General features: G+C 38.3%; 1 protein-coding gene across 1 annotated transcript in view; it reads left to right on the top strand.

The window, feature by feature from the left end:
* The window catches only part of DOK6 (docking protein 6), a 361,914-nt gene that overhangs the window by 135,558 nt on the left and 207,186 nt on the right, over positions 1-19,170 (top strand). The window contains exon 3 of the mRNA XM_047086483.1: positions 3,719-3,833. Within this exon, the coding sequence (XP_046942439.1) occupies positions 3,719-3,833 (115 nt within the window). The remainder of the gene's footprint in view (positions 1-3,718; positions 3,834-19,170) is intronic.

Genomic DNA, 19,170 nt, shown 5'->3' with positions numbered 1-19,170 from the left:
TACTGGTTTGTACAACTAGATATTACACGTGATATAGCTTACATAGCAGCGTATAACTTTTAAGTTCACCTGTCAGAAATTGCATGAATTCTTGGACAACATATAATCTTCATTGCTCTTAGATTCTACTTAATTTGGGTAAGATCCTTTGTTTACTTAAAATTAATAGCACTTGAAAATAATCTTTTTCAAACGTAACTTCAATTTGCTAAGTTAGGATAAAAATCAAGTTAAATATTATTTGAGTCACTTAACAAATCATTTAAAAATTCAAGAATTTAACTTTATTTGAGAATATGCTTTAAGGTACTTTAAATATAATATGTGAGTCATTGTTCTAATAAAAGCATTTTTACTCTTCTCCCCAAGGTATTGATCCTCTGAAACTGTGAGATATTGGTGTCTAATTTCTCTTTCTTGGAAGAGGAAATGAGTATTTTCAGATACATAGATATATAAGTAGATATAAAAAAATACATAGTATATGTATATTTGTGTATGTGCATGTATATGAAGCAAATCTTTTTTCAGTTATTTTGCTTAAAATCACTTATTTTACCGATTTTAATTTTGCATGTTAATTTTGTTTTTATTTTCTCAATGTTTATTTATTTTTTTGAGAGAAAGAGACAGAGAGAAACAGAGCATGAGTGGGGAAGGGGCAGGGAGAGAGGGAGACACAGAATCCGAAGCAGGCTCCAGGCTCCCAGCACAGAGCCCGACGTGGGGCTCGAACTCACAGACTGTGAGATCATGACCTGAGCCGAAGTCAGATGCTTAACTGACTGAGCCACCCAGGCGCCCCAATGTTGCATGTTAATGTTAATGAGATAATTACAAATAGAAAGACAAACATCTAAAAAAGATGCCTTAAAATGAACTTTTCAGCAGTGTGACAGAACTGTAAAATCCTTGGGACAGAGAATAAAAAGGCTCCTCTGGACAGCCTACACAGCAACCCTGAGAAATGGGTTTGTTATTTTATGAGGCTGAGTCTAGGTCACTACAGGTTTTAGAAGGGAACATGACAAATAACCAGGCTTTCTTCACAGTTTTATTTCACAGACATTAGTTTCCATGGCATGGGTATAATTTTTGGTCTTGAATTGATGCTTTTAATTATTTTGTTGCTATCATGTCCTCATGAGCATCAAAGGTAGCATCTTCAAAATTGGAGGACTAAAAATTTAAAAATACCTGAAATATATCTGTACGTGTTTCTCCACCTCAGACACTAGCTGGTGATTGCTAGTGCTTCTAGGATGGCGTTGCGAGTCATGGATGGAATTAAATCTTTTCAGCAACATCCTGCATTTGCGATTAAAGCATGTGTGATTAAGAAAACAAGCACTGAACATTAATCAAGCAAGTCAAAGCTGGTACCCTTCTCAAAGACAAGGGAAATACCCAGTTCCTGTCCACTCTAGCCATCCCTTCCCACCTAAGGCGGGAAGGACTGAGACCCACTTGTGAAGTCCACCTGTTAAGTCCAAAACTGAGACCTTAAAAAAAAAAAAAAACTGAGACCTTACCCTAGAACTAGCGAATGCTTGCCCTGCCCCCCTACACCTCACCACCGGGCCAGCCACGGCCTACCTTTTTTTACCCAACACACATGTCTGGCTATGAAGACAAAATTATAAGAATGGAGAAAAAATAGAACCATATAAAATGCACAATTAAAATAATAAAATGCAGAAAAAGAGTACAAGACAAAAATAGGAAAAAAGAACAAGGGCAACAAAGAGAAAACAGCAGCAAATATGGTAGATGGTACAACTACATCAATGATCACTTTAAACATCAACAGTCTAAATGCACCAATTTTATTTCATTTATTTATTTACTTACTTATTTATTTGAAAAAGAGCAAGCACATGCAAGCAGGGGGAAAGGGGCAGAGAGAGAAAGACTCTCCAGCAGGCATCAGGCTCAGCATGGAACCTGATGTAGGGCTCGATCCCATGACCCTGGGATCATGACCTGAGCCAAAATCAAGAGTCACATGCTCAACCAACTGAGCCACCCAGGCGCCCCTAAATGCACCAATTAAAAGACAGAGATTGTCAGAGTGGATCCAAAAACAAGATCTAACAACATGTTTTCAAAAAGGAACCCACCTTAAATATAAAGACACACATAGATTAACAGTAAATGAGTATAGAAAAATATATCAGGCTAACATTAGTAAAAAATATAATTAAAAGTTTCGTTAAAATATGCCGTGCTAACATTAATTTGAAAAGGGGAGGTAGTTTTTTAATTTCAGACAAAGAAGACTTCAAAAGGAAAGTTATCAGGAATAAAGAAGGTCATTACATATTGTAAATTGGTCAATCCTACAAGAAGACATAAAGATCTTTAATGTGGGTGCACCTAACAACAGAGGCAAAAGTTGATAGAACTACAAAGAGAAATAGATGCATCGACTATCATAGTTGGAGTCTTCCATATCCCTCCATCACAAATGGACAGATCCAGCAGGCAGAAATTCAGTAAGGACAGAGTTAAACTCAACAGCACCATCAGTCGACTAGATATAATAGACATCTACAGACAGTATCATCAAACAGCAGAACACATTCTTCCCAGCTCTCACAGGACATTCACCAAAGGACACCACATTCAGGGCCACCAAACATACCTGAACAAATTTAAAAGAATAGAAATTGTACAATATCTGCTTTCAGGTCACAGTGGAGTTAAACTAAAAATCAGAAAATCGATCGATCAGTCAATAAACAAAAAATCAATAATGGCAAGATAGCTGGAGAATCCTAAGATGTATGGAGTTAAACGACACACTTCTAATCGATACATGGGTCAAATAAGGAGCCTCGAGGGAAATTTTTCAATATTTGAACTAAGTGAAAATGAGAACAAACCTGTCAGACCTTTGTGTTAGAAGAAGTAACAACATGCAGCATGCTGAGAAGCAAATTAAAAAATTTACCTCATACAACAGTATTGTTGCCATGTGTCTGCAGAGCAATTGGGAGAATAGACATTTCCCATTTCTGTGGACTGTGGAGAAAAATAAAAGGTGCACAAGTTGTAGAAGACCTTGTGCTCCATAAAAAGTTTGGAGCTAGAGTAAATAAGTGTGTTTAATGTTTACTAATTGCCAAATGAATAAGGAATTGCTAACTTGGGTGCATGAATCGTGGGTGGGCCTTAATGAGAGAATGTGGTGAGGTAGCAGTGGGTACATGGAGTTATGAACGCCAGGTGCATTTTTCAGGGAAGCGAGTCCATTGCTTATATTTAAGGACCTCACATTTTCAAGCCACTTTTTCTACCAGTTGACGGGTGCCATTTGCATCGTCACTATGGTCTTACCAGGAACTTGCACCATGGCTGAGAGTTAGGAGAGGGGTGAGTTATTAAATCCAATCAGTGTTTAACAAAAATTTACTGAGAATCTTCTATATGCCACGCCAGCTATTGTTGGCAGAAGATACAATTTTCATAAGAAGACAGAGTCCTTGCTTTCATGGAGTTATGAAATTCAGCAAAGATCAAAACTGAGGGCGGAAGAGAAGCCATCTTTTGTTTTGTTTTTTTTTCATTCTGTATTGTTTTTGGCTACAGTTCTTTGGAAATGAGTACAAATGTTCAGTGGAGATTGGTTTAAGAGAGTAATAACGGATTATTCTGTTTCAGCACTCTGGTATACAGCCTCCATTATACACTAAGTGAAAAATATTTTTCTTTCAAGGTAACTGAACTGCACAACATCAAAAATATAACCAGACTGCCTCGAGAGACAAAGAAGCATGCAGTAGCAATTATCTTTCATGATGAAACGTCAAAGACATTTGCCTGTGAGTCAGGTAAGCAATTGCAGCCTCTGTCTACAGTTTGTGGAAATTGAACTGCGCCCGAGACAATGGCCCAGATGGATGAAGTTACACCACTGACTAGGAAGGCGTTTTGTGGTAAGACTGGGCTGTAGAAGACTTTAGGAGCAAGCTCAACATATTGATTTCTACAGATGTTTTGGGTGCTTGTTTGTCATCTGTCTGTGTCTGGATTTTGCTCCCAGGTGGTCAGAGGACTCTGGAGGTTTCCATGCGAGCTTGAAGAATTAAGTAAACGGTGCCTGGGAGCTGTTGTCAGGGCAAGCTTGCGACTCGTACTCTGGTCCTTGCCGGGTGCGGCTGTAGGCACTCGGTGGGAAAATAATTGCGCTGCCACGAAAGTGTGGCAGAGCACAGCCGAAGTCCCCAGACATTCCAGAACAGAACTTTGAGCAATTGGTTGCTTTCATGGCCTCTCAGTACTACAGGGGAATACATTTCAGATTGAATTTTGGCATCCCAGCTCGTAAAGCACTCTGACATCATTGAGACACAAGGCAGTTTATGGTTCGAACTTGCAGTATTTTTCATTTTGAAATCCCTGTGCTAAGTAACGTATTAGTTGGCTTATTACAGCTTTTTAAAGATTTTGCTCAGTGGAGGAGTGCATTCCTTTTACAGTGGATGGAAGCAAAAGACAGTAAGGGTTCAAAAGACGTGAATTTAAAGTAATAGGTCTTTAGTAGAAGCCTTACTATTTTTTGAAAAGGAAATAAAGCTTCTGGAGTTATGAAGTTTCTAGGTGTCATTCATACCAGGTTCTCTTATTCTTTATTCGCCTTGTCCGAATAAAATGGTTCACACCTCCTCACCTACGCTTCTCTCAGTTTTGCCGAAGTGAATTGGGATTTATCAAAGTGTTTCTCTCTCCTTGGATGCTTTTAATCCCTTTTGCCATCCTTCTCCCCGCCCGTCATCTGGACTCATTTCATCATTTAAAATTGACTTTTGGCATCTCATAGAAGTCTGGTAACTGGTGATATCAATTCCATTTTATAACAGAACCTGTCCCAACCTTGCCGTTATTCACATCTAAAAGTGCGTGTGCCTTCATGTTCCCTGTCTAACCGGTTCACTTTTCTCTGAGCTCTTAGCTCTTGTCTCCTATTGAAACTAACAACCAGAAAATTGGTTTTCCAGAAAGATAAAAGATAATTTTCACTATTGTTTGTATGTTTGTGCTGCTTTACATTTTTGAAATTATACTGGGCCATGTTGTGTGTATGCTTAGGCAACGCTAAAGTCTGTTATTTCAGTGAAGAATGATATCGAATTATGTTTCTGAAATTCGGACTCAAGAGTCATAACCCACAAGTCTGACACTGGAAGCTTTTTAAGATTATTTTTATTTGTATTTTCTTTGTGGCAGTGGTGGTTTCATGGCTCATGTAAGAGTTTTGACAGATGCAGGGTCCTTCGTTAGAACGAAATGGCCTTAATATCCAGGAGAAGAATTTGCAGACATCGAGGCTGAAGATAGATCCAAGTGTAAAACTAAAAGAATGGCTTTATTTGGATTCCTAGCATGGAGTTTTCAACTAGTTTAAATTATGACTTATTTGAATTATTTGTTTTTTAAATCACTTTTTTGTATGTAGATAGAGCGGTCTGCTTGACGGCTTTCACTTGCTGGTAGCGGAAGTATTTAAGAAACTTTGGCACAAGCTTCTTAAATTTTCTTAACTTCATGGCACATGACAGTGGAAAACAAAGAAACTGCTTGAAACACATAAACAGGGAATTTGAGTATCTTTTCTAGCAGATTTTATTTTTTAGATCAATGTTAATTAAGATCAGTAGTCCATGTCTGTTGATAAAATGGCAAAATTATTTGGGGAAAAAAAGAGCCCAACGGTAAAGCAGTCACAGATGTGAAAATCAAAATAGCAATATGGTTGAAGCCAAAATGAAAAGGAGCTCTCAGATTTATTTCTAATGCGAATGCATGTAAAAGTATATTCTCATGATGGCTACTGAGAATGTGAATTGCCTCAATTTTTTCTTTCGAGTAAACCAACAACTGCTATTAAATAATATGCATACCCTTGACTCAGTGAGCCTCTTTGGGAACATATCCTGTATGAATATATGCACCAGTACGTGAGGTCGTAGGTTTAAGCAAATTATGTGTGATTACAACAAAATCAGAAACAAATGAATGGCTATCAAGAAAATACTTGAACGAATTGCGGTATATCCTCATCACAAGATATTATGCAATCACTAGAAAGAATTCTAAGTAAGCCAATTAACTTGAAGACACTTGTATGAATTTTAGTACCTCAAGCAAAACACGTCATCAGAGAAGTGCATACTGAATAATGGCATTTGTAAAAGAAACAATGAGAGAGATAGTGTGTGTTTTAACACGTGTTACCTGGGGTGAGAGGAGATAGTAATGAAGTGGTTGGAAAAGGAAGATGGGGAAAAACGCAAGCAAAAAAGGGAAAAGAAGAAAATACCCAGCATAGAACTATCCCATTTATATGAAATGAACAGGTGAAGGTGTGAATGCATGCATCCAGTGTTTAAAGTAAGTTAGTCACTAGGGAAATGCAAATTAAAACTACAGTGAGAAAAAAACAAAAACCATAAAACCACAATAAGCTGTCACTATGCCCCTGTCAGAATGGCTAAAAGTTTTTTTTTTTTAAAAGTAACACCACCAAATGTTTGTGAGGATGCAGAGAAACTAGATCCCTCATCCATTGTTGGCAGGATTATAAAACGGTAAAGCCACTTCGGAAAATGGCGAGCAGCTTCTTATAAAATTAACCATGTAATGATTCCACAATGCAGCAATTGCCTTCTTGGACATTTATCTCGGGAAAAAAATGGAAATTTATGTTCGTGCACATACATATACACATACAAAAAACTATTCATAATAGCATTGCTCACAATAGCCAAAAGCCGGAAAGAAGCCAGAGGTCTTTTAACAAACTGTGTTGCATTCACACCATGAAACACCCCTCAGCGACAAAAAGGAACACACTATTGATAAATGCAGCAACCTGGATGAGTCTTGAGTGAATTATGCCAACCAAGCGAAAGAACGTCAATCCGAAAAGATTACATATTTTGTGAATCCATTTGTGTAACATCTGTGAAATGACAAATTTTAGAAATGGAGAACAGAGTCCTTGTCAGAGGTTAAGAATGGGATCGGAGGTGTGGGGGCCCAAGGGGATGAAGGGTCGTAAAAGTAACATGAACTTGCGTTGGCACTGAGCAGTTATCCTGATTATGATGGTGCATAAACACACCCACACAGGTGGCAAGTTATGTACAGAACTTACACACACACAAGTAAGTACAAGTAGAACTGGGGAAATCTGAATAAGATCAGTGCACAATCAATGTCATTATCTTGGCTGTGATATTATACTATAATTTTGCAAAATATTACCATTGGGGGAAAGTGGGCAAAGTTTACACAGAATCTTTCTATAATATTTTTATTACTACTATACTTACCTCAAAAATCTTTGCAGTAGAAAATATCTCTATACTATCTCTAAGGTCATCTGTGATATATTTTTAAGTTAATGACAGGCTAGGGGGGACTTGGAGGGGAAAAAAATGTTTGGTATATTCTAATACGGTAAAAAGTAACTGACAACAGTAATGACAAACAACAAAAATAATCCTAAATGTGTGCCTATGTAGCTTCTGTATGTTTTGTGAACACAAGAAAAATGGACAAGGGGACACATGTGTGTGTTGTTCCTTCTAACAGGGACTCCTTGCGTGAGCCCCTCCCCAGCCTACGATGCCCCCTGTGCACCGTTTCTCCTGGACGTTTCCACATGTGCTTTCATTTTGGCACTGGTGTCTCATGCCCTTCACATCAGTGCCTATTCTCTCCACATCCACAGCACCCTGACCTTGGCCTTCACTTACCCTGTTCACAATCTCTCCATCATATTTAAGCTCAATGAGGACATGACCATGTTTTCCTTCTCACCTTAGACTCACCAGCATCACGGTGCTAATACAAATGTGTTGCATTAATGAAGTAATAAATGAGCAAAATTTGTATGTAAGTTTTGTGATAACGATATATTTATCATTCAGCTTTTCCCAAGAGATTTTTTTTTCAAAACAACTTTTTGAAACTAATTTGGCAGCCCCATGGGGAAAATTGTTTAAGTTGCCAGATGACAGATCGTTGTGTGTTTGTGATAGCGTGAGAGGGAGTAAGTGATCATTGTGCTGTGTGTGTGTGTTTGTGTGTGTGAATTGCCATGGCCCACCAGACCTGCTGCGATAACTCTATGAGTAGAATGTTGTGGAACACAAATAAGAATTTCTGGAGCTTGCTTATTACTTGAAGAGACCCCTTGATCCTTGTTTTTTTTTTTTTTTTTTGGACATGTTCACTCTCAAGTCAATGCCTACTAAATGAAGGAGCAGATGGCTTAGATGTTGGAAACCCAGTATCTGGCTAAGAGATTCTGCTTATCGTCATTAAGGAAAAGAGAAAGAAGGGAAAAGAGCTCAACTATGCCAATATAGGAATACCTAAGGGATATTGTGGGTTTGGTCCCAGACCACCACAATAAAGTGAATGTTGCAATAAAGTGAGTCAAATGAATTTTTTAGTTTCCCAGGGCATATAAAAGCTATGTTTATACTAAAACTGTAGTCTATTAAGTGCGCAATAGCATTATGACTAAAAAAATGCACATACCTTCAACATACTCAAATAAAATGCAACCTTTCACATTAAAAAAAAAATTGCACATACCTTAATTTAAAAAGACTTCTTTGCCAAAAAATGCTGACCGTCATCTGAGCTTTCAGCAAGTACAGTAATCTTTTTGCTGAGGGAGCGTCTAGCCTCAGTGTCGACGGATCAGGGTGGTAGTTGATGAAGGTTGGGGTGACTGTGGCAGTTTCTTAAAATAAGACAGTGAAGTATGCCACATCGGCTGACTCTTCCTTTCATGAACAATTTCTCTGTAGCAAGCAATGCTGTTTGATAGCAGTTCACCCACAGTAGAACTTCTTTCAAAATTGGAGCCAGTCCTCTCAACACCTGCGTCTGCTTTATCAACTAAGTTTATGGGGAATATTCTCAATCTTTGATGTCATTTCAACAATCTTTACAGCATCTTCAGCAGGAGCAGATTCCATATCAATAAACCATGTTCCTCGGTCACACATACGCAGTCACTCCTCATCCATTGAAATTTTACCATGAGATTGTAGCAATCCAGTCACATCTTCAGGCTCCACTTGAGATTCTAGTTTTCTTGCTGTGTCCACCACATGGGTAGTCATTTCCTTCACTGACGTCTTGAACTCCTCAAGGTCATCCACATGGGTTGGAGTCAACTTCTTCCAGAGTCCTGTTGGTGTTCATACTTTGGCCTCTTCCCACGAATCACGAATGTTCTCACTGGCATCTAGAATGGTGGATGCTTTCCAGAGGTGTGCAGTTGACTTTGCCCAGATCCATCAGAGGAATCGCTATCGGTGGCAGCTGTAGCTGAAATTACTCCTTGATCCATCAGCTGTAGAATGGATGTTGTGTTAGCAGGCATGAAAATAGCATTCCTCTTGCTGTACATCTTGGTCACAGCTCTTGAGTGACCAGATGCATGGTCAACAAGCAGTCATATTTTGAAAGAAACCTTATTTTCTGAGCAGCATGTCTCAACCGTGGGCTTGAAGTATTCAGGAAGCCATGTTGTAAACAGAGGTGCCATCATCCAGGCTTTGGTATTCCATTTACAGAGCACGGGCAGAGTAGATTTAGCATAATTCTTAAGTTCCTAGCATTTTCAGAATGGTAGGTGAGCACTGGCTTCAATATAAAGTCATCACCTGCGTTAGTTCCTAACAAGTCAGCCCGTCCCTTGAAGCTTTCAAGCCAAACATTGACTTTTCCTCTCTAGCTATGAAAATCCTAGATGCCATCTTCTTCCAACGGAAGGCTGTTTCCATCTATACTGAAAACCTGTTGTTTCATGGCACCACTTTCATGAAATATCTTAACTCAGTTTCCTAAATAACTTGCTGTAGCCTCTACATCAGCTCTTTCTGTTTCACCCTTTATTTTTATATAACAGAGATGGCTTCTTCCCTTTAAATCTTATGCGCCAACCTCTTCTAGCTTCAAACTTCTTCTGCAGCTTCCTCACCTCTCTGCAAACAACTGAAGAGAGTTTGGGCCTTGCTCTGGATTAGGCTTTGGGTGAAGGGAATGTCATGGCTGGTTTGATCTTCTGTCCAGACCGCCACTACTTTCTTTGTATCAGCAAGAAGACTGTTACATTTTATTAGCCCTGGCTTCACAAGAGTAGCCCTTTTAATTTCTCTCAAGAACTTCTCCTTTGCATTCACAACATGGCTAATGTCACAACTTCTGCCTGTCTCAGCTTTTGATATACTTTCCTCACTAAGCTTAATCATTTCTAGCTTTTGATTTAAAATGAGAGATGTGTGACTCCTGCTTTCACTTGAACACTGAGGGGCCATTATAGGTGTATTAATAGGCCTAATTTCAGTATTGTTGTGTCTCAGGGAATGAGGAGGCCTGAGGAGAAGGAGAGAGATGGGGACAGTGGAACAGTCAGAAACACACGCAGCATTTGTTAGTTAATTTCGCCATCTGGTATGGGCACAGTTTGCGCCATTCCAAAACAATGACAATAATATCATCAAAGATCACTGATCACAGTTACCATAACAAATACAGTATCACAAAAAAGTGGGAAATGTTGCCAGGATTACCAAAATGTGACACAAAATGAGCAAATGCTGTTGGGAAGATGATGTCAGTAGACTTTATGATGTAGGGTTGCCATGAACCTTCCATTTGTAAACACCTTGACATCAGCTTAGCACGTAAAGTGCTAGTAAAGCGAAACATACTAAAACGTGGTATGCCCGTATGTGAAATCTGGAAACTTATCTCCAACTAATTTAAGGCGACTTGTATTTAGCGTCTGAACAACCTGGTTAATTTCCGAAATAATTATTTGAAGCACTGAATTTATCCATAATATAATGAAGTTATTTTTATAATTTCTTCCATCCAAAATATATAATGAAATATCCATGAATTGAATAAATTCCCCCATATTAAAAATGAAAAATATTTGAGTAAACCCCAAGTCCCCATATTTCCATATACTTATCATTAATTTTTAAAAATTTTGCATAAGTATTACTTTGTACCCAAAATACCTGGATGTCAGTTTGTCTACATTATATTATCCAAATTCTATATCCTTACTTCTAAGAGAATCTTATTTTCTAAAATAACATCTTTTCCCCATACCTGTTTGTATTAGTCAGTAAGATACATTTGGGTCTTACATTATTATTGTTGATTGTTTTAAAAAGGTTTTGTTTTTTTTAATGTTTATTTTTGAGAGAGAGAGAGAGAGAGAGAGAGAGAGAGAGAGAGAGACTATGAGTGGGGGAGGGGCAGAGAGAGAGGGAGACTCAGAATCTGAAGCAGGCTCCAGGCTCTGAGCTGTCAGCACTGACAAGCCATGAGGTCATGGCCTGAGCCGAAGTCGGACGCTCAACCTGTTGAGCCACCCAGGCGCCCCTAACAAAGCATTTTTAATCCAGAGGATTCTCTGTGGTTTTCTGCTTCTCACACTTCACATAATCCTTCTTACCACAATTAAGTTCAAAAAGGATACAGTCAAAAATTATTCTTCAAATCAAAATGAAAGGTAATAGGCATGCATCGAAGTCTTTACTTTGATTAGCACTTTTGTTATACATGCAATTACAAAACCTATGTTGGTTCTCACCTGTGGCACAGAACCTGTAAACAGAAATAAACTTATGCCTTTGTGTTAGAGCTTAACATGCTAGACAAAGATACCATTTTTGGAGTTAGATGAATGGAACTCACTACAAATATAGCCCAATATTATAAATACAATGTAATAAATACAATGTGTGTACATGATTTCACCAAAAGTATTTTTTTTATTTTTAAAAAGCATTTCTATTTCCCAATTAAGAGATCCTTTGAACCATGTAGATTATTTAATTTTGGAAGGGTTCAACTTATGCTCATGAATGAGGGGAAGGTCCCCAATATAAAGGTTCTGTTACTTCAGGTACTCACTGCTGGTTGTACAACTTTCCACATTTGTGGCAATAAAACTAACTTAATAGAAGTAAGCCAGGAAAACACCTAGTAGGTTTTGATAATCGTTGAGTTGTATTGTCAAATATGACTTTAAATTGTTAAAGCATTGTTTATAGAACTCAAAGTAACAGCTGGTATATATCCAGTACAAAGGATAAAATCAATTTTATTGCATTTAAGAAGTAAAATTTGGGTGTGGTATTAGAAAAATAGTAAGCGCTGCTGCTCAGAGTTACGTGGTCTGTGGATAAACATAATCCTTCAGTTTTAAGTTTCAAGTGATGTCAGCCCAGCACATCTTATGAGCAGTCCATTTACTTTGGGGATAATGGGAGACATTTCTGTTTACTGATTGTTCAATACCAATGACAACTTGAATGAATTTGGAACAACTTCTATTTCTAGCTGACTCAGTCACTGTGGAAAAGAATGGCTGGTTTATAACCATCTGGTCCTTAGCTATCCTGCTAAGAGATTTGGAAGAAATCATTAAAAAACAGAATCTACTGGCCTTATGTGATCTGAAATGTGTTGGGATTTTGAAGTTATTTCTTTAGGGAGAGAGAAATGCTGTGTAGCACTGACAGTGTAATGGGACTAAATTCTTAGTGTTCTTTGTCGACTCACGTTGAATAAAAATACCAAACCTTAAGTTGCACCCTCTCATAAAAAGGCTAAATTAATTCGGTAAAATGTGGGCATGGTGTTATAACGGCGTGATAAACAAGTCAGAGACAGAAGTGATCCGACCAGCATCTTATGACTTCATTCCCTGCACTGTCCAGGCACTAATGTGTAATGCAGGTGAGTGAAATGGTCTGTAGATTCAGTGGAAGGCAGTCCCTGCCTAGCCACCAAAATCATGGCTGAAGTGAGTTCGTCTTAGGATGAAATGTGGCCAGTACACCAAACCTGAAAGAGGTCTTCTGATTTAGGGCACTGAAAACACAGAGGAATTGGTTCACTGTGAAAGAAAAATGCATAAGCTAATTAACATTTCATTGGAGTGTATGCCATTAAATGTAACGTGTGTAATACTGATGAATCCTGGTTTACTCGCTCGTTAAGACTGATAAACTCTGGAAACTGATGTCTGGAGAATAAAATCTAATACAAATCCCTAGAGTACCTCCTTCTGCCCCGATTCCAATGGTTTGCTTTTTTCAGTTTGACCGGTCACCCTTTAGATGCCTACCTTTGAACTCTGTGGACAGTGGAAGGAGCTACAGCTCACGGGCCATCTGCTGTGCCCGCACTCTGTCACATGGTCACTCCATTCTCGCACCCCGCGTGCCGCCCTTCCTGCCTGCTGCCTCAGTGTGGCTTTCTGCCCGTCATTTCACACAATGAAGAGCTAGCTAACTCCCTTCTATGAGCCAACCCAGGAGATTTCCCCAGAAGTCAGTCAGGCTCCAGAAGTACTTTAATTTTTTTAAGTTAATTCATTTATTTTGAGTGACAGAGAGAGGGAGAGAGAGAGAGAATCCCGAGCAGGTTGCATGCTGTCAGCACAGAGCCAGATGCGGGGCTCGATCTCCCAGACCATGAGATCATGACCTGAGCTGAAACCAAGAGTCGGACGTTTAACCGCCTGAGCCACCCAGGCGCCCCTGGAAAGTACTTCTAGAACTAATTACTGTCTATGCAAGAATTGACAAAATACTTTCCAAGTTTTATGAACAATTAACATAGAGTGTCAGCTGGAAAAGAGTCAGAGAAGGAGGTGTCATTGTCATTCCTTATTCCTGTACATTAAGAAAATGTGGTCTGGCTTTGTTTTCAGGATTTACATAAAGAATATTACCTTTGATGTGTCACTCTAAAATTGTACCATATGCTACTCTGTTATACAGAACTGTTCTTTTCTAAGAAATCAAACCATCTATAATTGGGTGCCAGACTTTTTGAAATCTTTGAAGCAGAAAAACGGTTTGAATATTTTTATGTAGGAAAAAAAACCTTTTAATTTGAAATGTTGAATAAGGACTTAAAAACAGAGTATGTTTCTTAAAGTGGCCACTCAGTAAACTAACAAAAATATGTAAGTTTTTTTTTGTTTCAGCTTTCTAGAAAATGCTTTAAACGATTAATATTCAATAGTGCAATACACCTCAAGACTGAATTTATTTTTACCAACTTGCCCCTTGTATATCCATACATTTGTAAAAGATTTACTATAAACATGTTAGGAAGAGGTATTAATACAAAATGCTCTGGTAGCGTAAAAACAGGATGATATAATAAAAAGAGCTTGTAATGGGTTCAGTTATGTCCCCCAAAGAGATATGTTCAGGTCCCAGCTCTTGTTACTTTACTTGGAGATAGTGTGTTTGCAGACATGACCATGTCAAGGTGAGGTCATACTCGGTTAGAGTTGGTGCTACATCCAAATGACAGGTGTTTTTATTAGAGAAAAGAGAATACGATTTGGCTATAGAGATACAGAGGAAACACAGAAGCAGGTCATGCGAAGACAAAGGCAGAGATTCAAAAGACGCACCCACGACCAAGCAATGCGGGGAATGCCGGGATTGCTAACAGGACCAGAAACCAGGGATCAAGCATGTCCTAGGTTCTTCCTCAGCCTCTCTCAACTGTGAGAAAACACATTTCTGTTGTTTTAAACCACAAGTCTGTGATCATTTACGATGCCAGTCCGGTACTAGCACCCAGCTCTTTCAAATCGGGCTTAAAAAAAAATATGCCATTTGTGAAAGGATTTGAATGGGTTAAAACAAGTAGGTGGAGAGAAAAAAAGAATTCTGTATATAAATGCAAATTAGAAATGATGAAATTCAGCCATGTTTTTAAGTAGGTTTGGGAGCAGAGGAAGAAGAGTAGAAATATCTGAGAAGAGTTCGAGAGTTTGGACTTTGTTTTGAACACAAATGGGGCAAATTAAAGTTCTTTCTTTCTAAGCTTCAGATTTCTTTTTTCTTTCTGATTATCAAAGGGATATAAGCTTTCTGTCTGAAAAATAAGGCTGGCTTTATGTATTGAAAATACTTAGAAATAAGTACTAAGTAAAACACAACATTTATTTTTCAATGTATACTTATTTTTGAGAGAGAGAGAGAGAGAGAGAAAACACAAGCAGGGGAGGGGCAGAGAGAGACACAGAATCTGAAGCAGGCTCCAGGCTCTGAGCTGTCAGCACAGAGCCTGACGCGGGGCTCAAACTCACCAACTGTGAGATCATGACCTGAGCCAAAATCGGACACCTAACCGACTGAGCCACCCGGTGCCCCAATGTAACACTTAAATGCACAGCTCAGCTTATAAGAAAGACACAGGAGGTGCCACAAAAAGCTAAAATAAAGAGAAAGTTTTCCAGAGGAGTCAGTTGGACCAGGGAGACTTTGTTCGTCTTGTAATGAACATGGAATATGCGAGCATCTTCACCGTGGCGGCTGCGGGGGCAAGAGAAAGTACCTTGGCTTCCACAAGTTACGGAAACACAACTGGAATCACTTAAGAAGTGATTAAGAAAACAACATGCAAATGCCAGCAAAGAAAATGACTAAGAAGACTTCCTGGTCTGAGCTCAGCTCCTGTGTCAGTCCACGGCTGACCTGGCTGCCATTTCCCTGCCATGACACCACCGTCATGATCGCGGCACCACTAGCCCAGGAATTTATCAAAATGAGCCAGAGTGCCTCTCAGGATTGCCATGTGCAACCTTTGAAACAGGGACATACCATCAAAGAAGACCAACGTCATAAGCACCATGGGTAAAAGTTGGAAAATAGATACATCTATGTATAAAAACAATCACTGCGGTGCTTTTTATAAAATAGAAAAAAATAATGAACTAACTGTTCACCAGTTTGTCATTGATTTAAAAAAAAAGATAATTTACAGCAATTAAAGCTGATGATGTAAATTTGAGTCCATTGACTTGAAAAGATGCAGATCAGTTTGCAAAGTGTGCCAGAAAGTGAGCCCAACATTTTGAACATGTATGTAAACACACACACACATATACACACACACGCACATACATACACAAATATATCAGTGTGATAACGCATAAAGTACCGAAAATTGACATCAATGACTTTGCCTTGGTGAGGGAATCTCAGAGATGAAAAATGTTCCTTTTATGTCTTTGTACTCTAACAGTTGTCTGGTTAGTAGGCACTGATTTTATTATTTTATGTATTATTAAAATATCATACATAGATAATATAAATAATAGTATTACAAACACCTGTGAGCGTGTCAACCAACTTAGAAATAAATGAATGAAATGCAGTATAAATATGTGATATGTGCTTTTGTTACGATTATATAGTCCCCCAAATTTTATTATAATGGTTTGCATATTTCATTTACTAAACATTTGTGATTTATACTTTTATGGTGTTTATATTTATTTCTAGAAATCATGGTTTATTATTTTACATACTTTTGAAATTTATATAAATTACACTATTTCTTTGGCAAACTGCCATTTTTTCTCATTGTTATATTTATAAACATTTACTTTGAGAAACATGGCCCCAGTTTTTCATTTTATCCTATTACGGGGTTATAGTCTGCTGTGTTTCTGATAGCAAAGTTATATTCTTAAAATATGTCCATTCATTCAAGGTTGGCAGCCATCAATATATAACTACATGGCTCTTTTCCCTTAAACAATTAATAGGATGAACTGTATCAATATATTCCCTGCAAAGCCATGGTCAAGAACATACTCTGGAACCAGACTATCTGAGCTCAGATCCTCCCAATGCTCCGATTCCTCCTGGGGAAATGAGACGGCCAATGGCAATTTGACATCGTGGGTTTGTAATGAAGATTTAATATCAAAAGAACTAGGCTTGGAACATATGAATGATTTGACAAATAGTAGTTAATATCTTCATCTTTATATTTCAAGAGTCAATCCCAGCTGGGCATATTGAAACATTATCTTCATAAACTTTTTATTTCAGTGTTCTGTGGCACATAGGATGTTCACAATCCGAAACAGGTCTGTGAATTTCCTGTACTTTCCTAGACAGAGTTTGGCATCAGGATATTGTCAGTGCTCATAAAAAGAATATCTTGTTTTTAAGTGTTTCTGTTTTTAAGCTTTAGAGCAACTTAAATAGCAAATGAAATCTTACGTTCGTGTTGCTTTTGAAACCATCTTAGCTTAGTACATTTTTGAGGTATATTTTGTTTATAAACTTCATGGCCACTCAGCCTTTATGTATCTCCCTGAATGCATTCAGGTAATTTGATTTTCCTGGAGTACTCTCCCTTTGAATTTCAGATTTCTTTGTATCTGACCAGGCAAGTCCACAGCCTCTGGCCTTAAGTGCCTGGGTTCAAATGCTGACTCCCCATGTTCTAGTGATGTGTTTGGAAGAAAGTGCCTTTCCTTCCATAAACCTTGGCCTTGACATCTTCCAGATAATTTTAGAAAGTAGTAAAATGGTTAATCACCTAACATGGTGACTGGATCTTAGTAAGTGCTTGTCAGTGTTAGCTATCATTACTATATGGCTTATTCTGATTTCCTTTCATTTGTATACACGTCTCTTCTCATTAGTAATATTGTGTACGTGTGTGGCCTTCTCTTTTCTCTCTTTCTCTTTATCTACAATGTTTGGAAATGTATGCATTTTGGGGTGCCTGGGTGGCTCAGTCGGTTGAGTGTCCGACTTCAGCTCGGGTCATGGTCTCGCAGTTTGTGAGTTCAAGCCCTGCATCAGGCTCTGTGCTAACAAACAGCTCAGAGCCTGGAGCCTGCTTCAGATTCTGTGTGTCTCTCTCTCTCCCCCTCCCCTGCTCATGTTCTGCCTCTCTCTGTCTCTCAAAAATAAATAAATGTTAAAAATAATGTATGCATTTTCGTGTCTTGCTTTGGTAGGTCAATGTGAGGAGGCAAGGGGAGAGTCAGGGAAATGGACTTGTGTGCCCAAGAGTTGCAATGGTTGACGATAGAAGTTAAACTAGATACGGAGGGGACTGAGGGCGTCAGGGAGGTGACTGAGTTTGAAAACAGGGTAGGAGCAACAGTGGACTTGTGGTCTTGATGGAGTTCAAACATGTTAGAACTGAGATAGTTACCGGAGTAAACTGGAAAGCTAAGAGGTGCTGGTCTGAGGTTGAAATGTATGAAAATAGTTTCAGTGAAGGATGTGAACTTCAATTATTTGGAAAATTTCCTAATGGGAAATAGTTAATTCCTCAATAATACAAGATGATGCCTTGCACATAATATAGAAGTTGTTGCCGACCGTGTATTTTGAAAGAGAGAAAGTGACCTTAAAGTATCTTTAAAATAATGTAACTAAAAGCTCATCCTGTTCTACTTTCTGGGCTGGCTTCTTGGGAGGGTTTCATTTTACAAAGAAATATATTAATCTAATTTTATGACATACAAATATTCAAAATGCAGTAACAGATTTTGTGTTAATTTCCCTTTTGAATCTTTCAGTTTCAACAGACTTAGATGCTAGAAACATGTAGTACCTGAGAATATCCCACATAGGAAATCTCATTGAATTGTTTAAATAAGTCCTGTCTGCTTATTGTGTTTTCCAGGCATGCACCCTCTTATTAGCTTATAAGCCCACACCTTATTTTTATGACTTTCTCCAGCTCTATAAGGAGAGAAAATAGAGACCAGAGAATTATATTTAAGCCTACAGTCTGATAACCTTTGTCTCTTGTGCATTCGAGCTTCGTGTTATGGAAGCACATCGCATTGACATCTGCAGGACTTGTTTTGATAACTATAATTTCTTGGACAGAATGTATCACAAAGCTGCCTCTTAATGTCTGCAGCCAAAAGCATTTTTCTGTAGTGTGTCACTAAAAATGTTATGAAATAAGCAGTAGGATTTTGTGTTTAAGTTCCCTGTTGCCATTTGCTTCGAGCTGTATTCTCCTGTCTTTAAACGTACTACTTCTAACAACATAGCTGCGGTTCACTAAATTGTACTGAATTTGTTTATAAATAGTGAGGCAGAAGTCACTGGCAAATTAGATTTAATGCAGGTCACCAAGGCCTCCTTAGATAAGGAACTTGCAGGCACTGAATGGCACTTGCAGAATGAGCAAGGAAAATTGAGATTCAGAGATTTGAACAATTGGTAGGGGCAACAATTATTATTGTTTAAAGGATACAGATGTAAGAACTAAAAAAAAAAAAAATTATTAACCTCGAGACCAGTTCTCATTTAGGAATTT

This window comes from Lynx rufus, unplaced genomic scaffold (genome assembly GCF_022079265.1).
Source record: "Lynx rufus isolate CCGP_SWC_20201006 ecotype Redwood Valley unplaced genomic scaffold, mLynRuf1.p SCAF_20, whole genome shotgun sequence".
NCBI lineage: Eukaryota > Metazoa > Chordata > Mammalia > Carnivora > Felidae > Lynx > Lynx rufus.
Note: the sequence above shows the minus strand (reverse complement) of the source record. Positions and strands in the feature narration are given on the sequence as shown.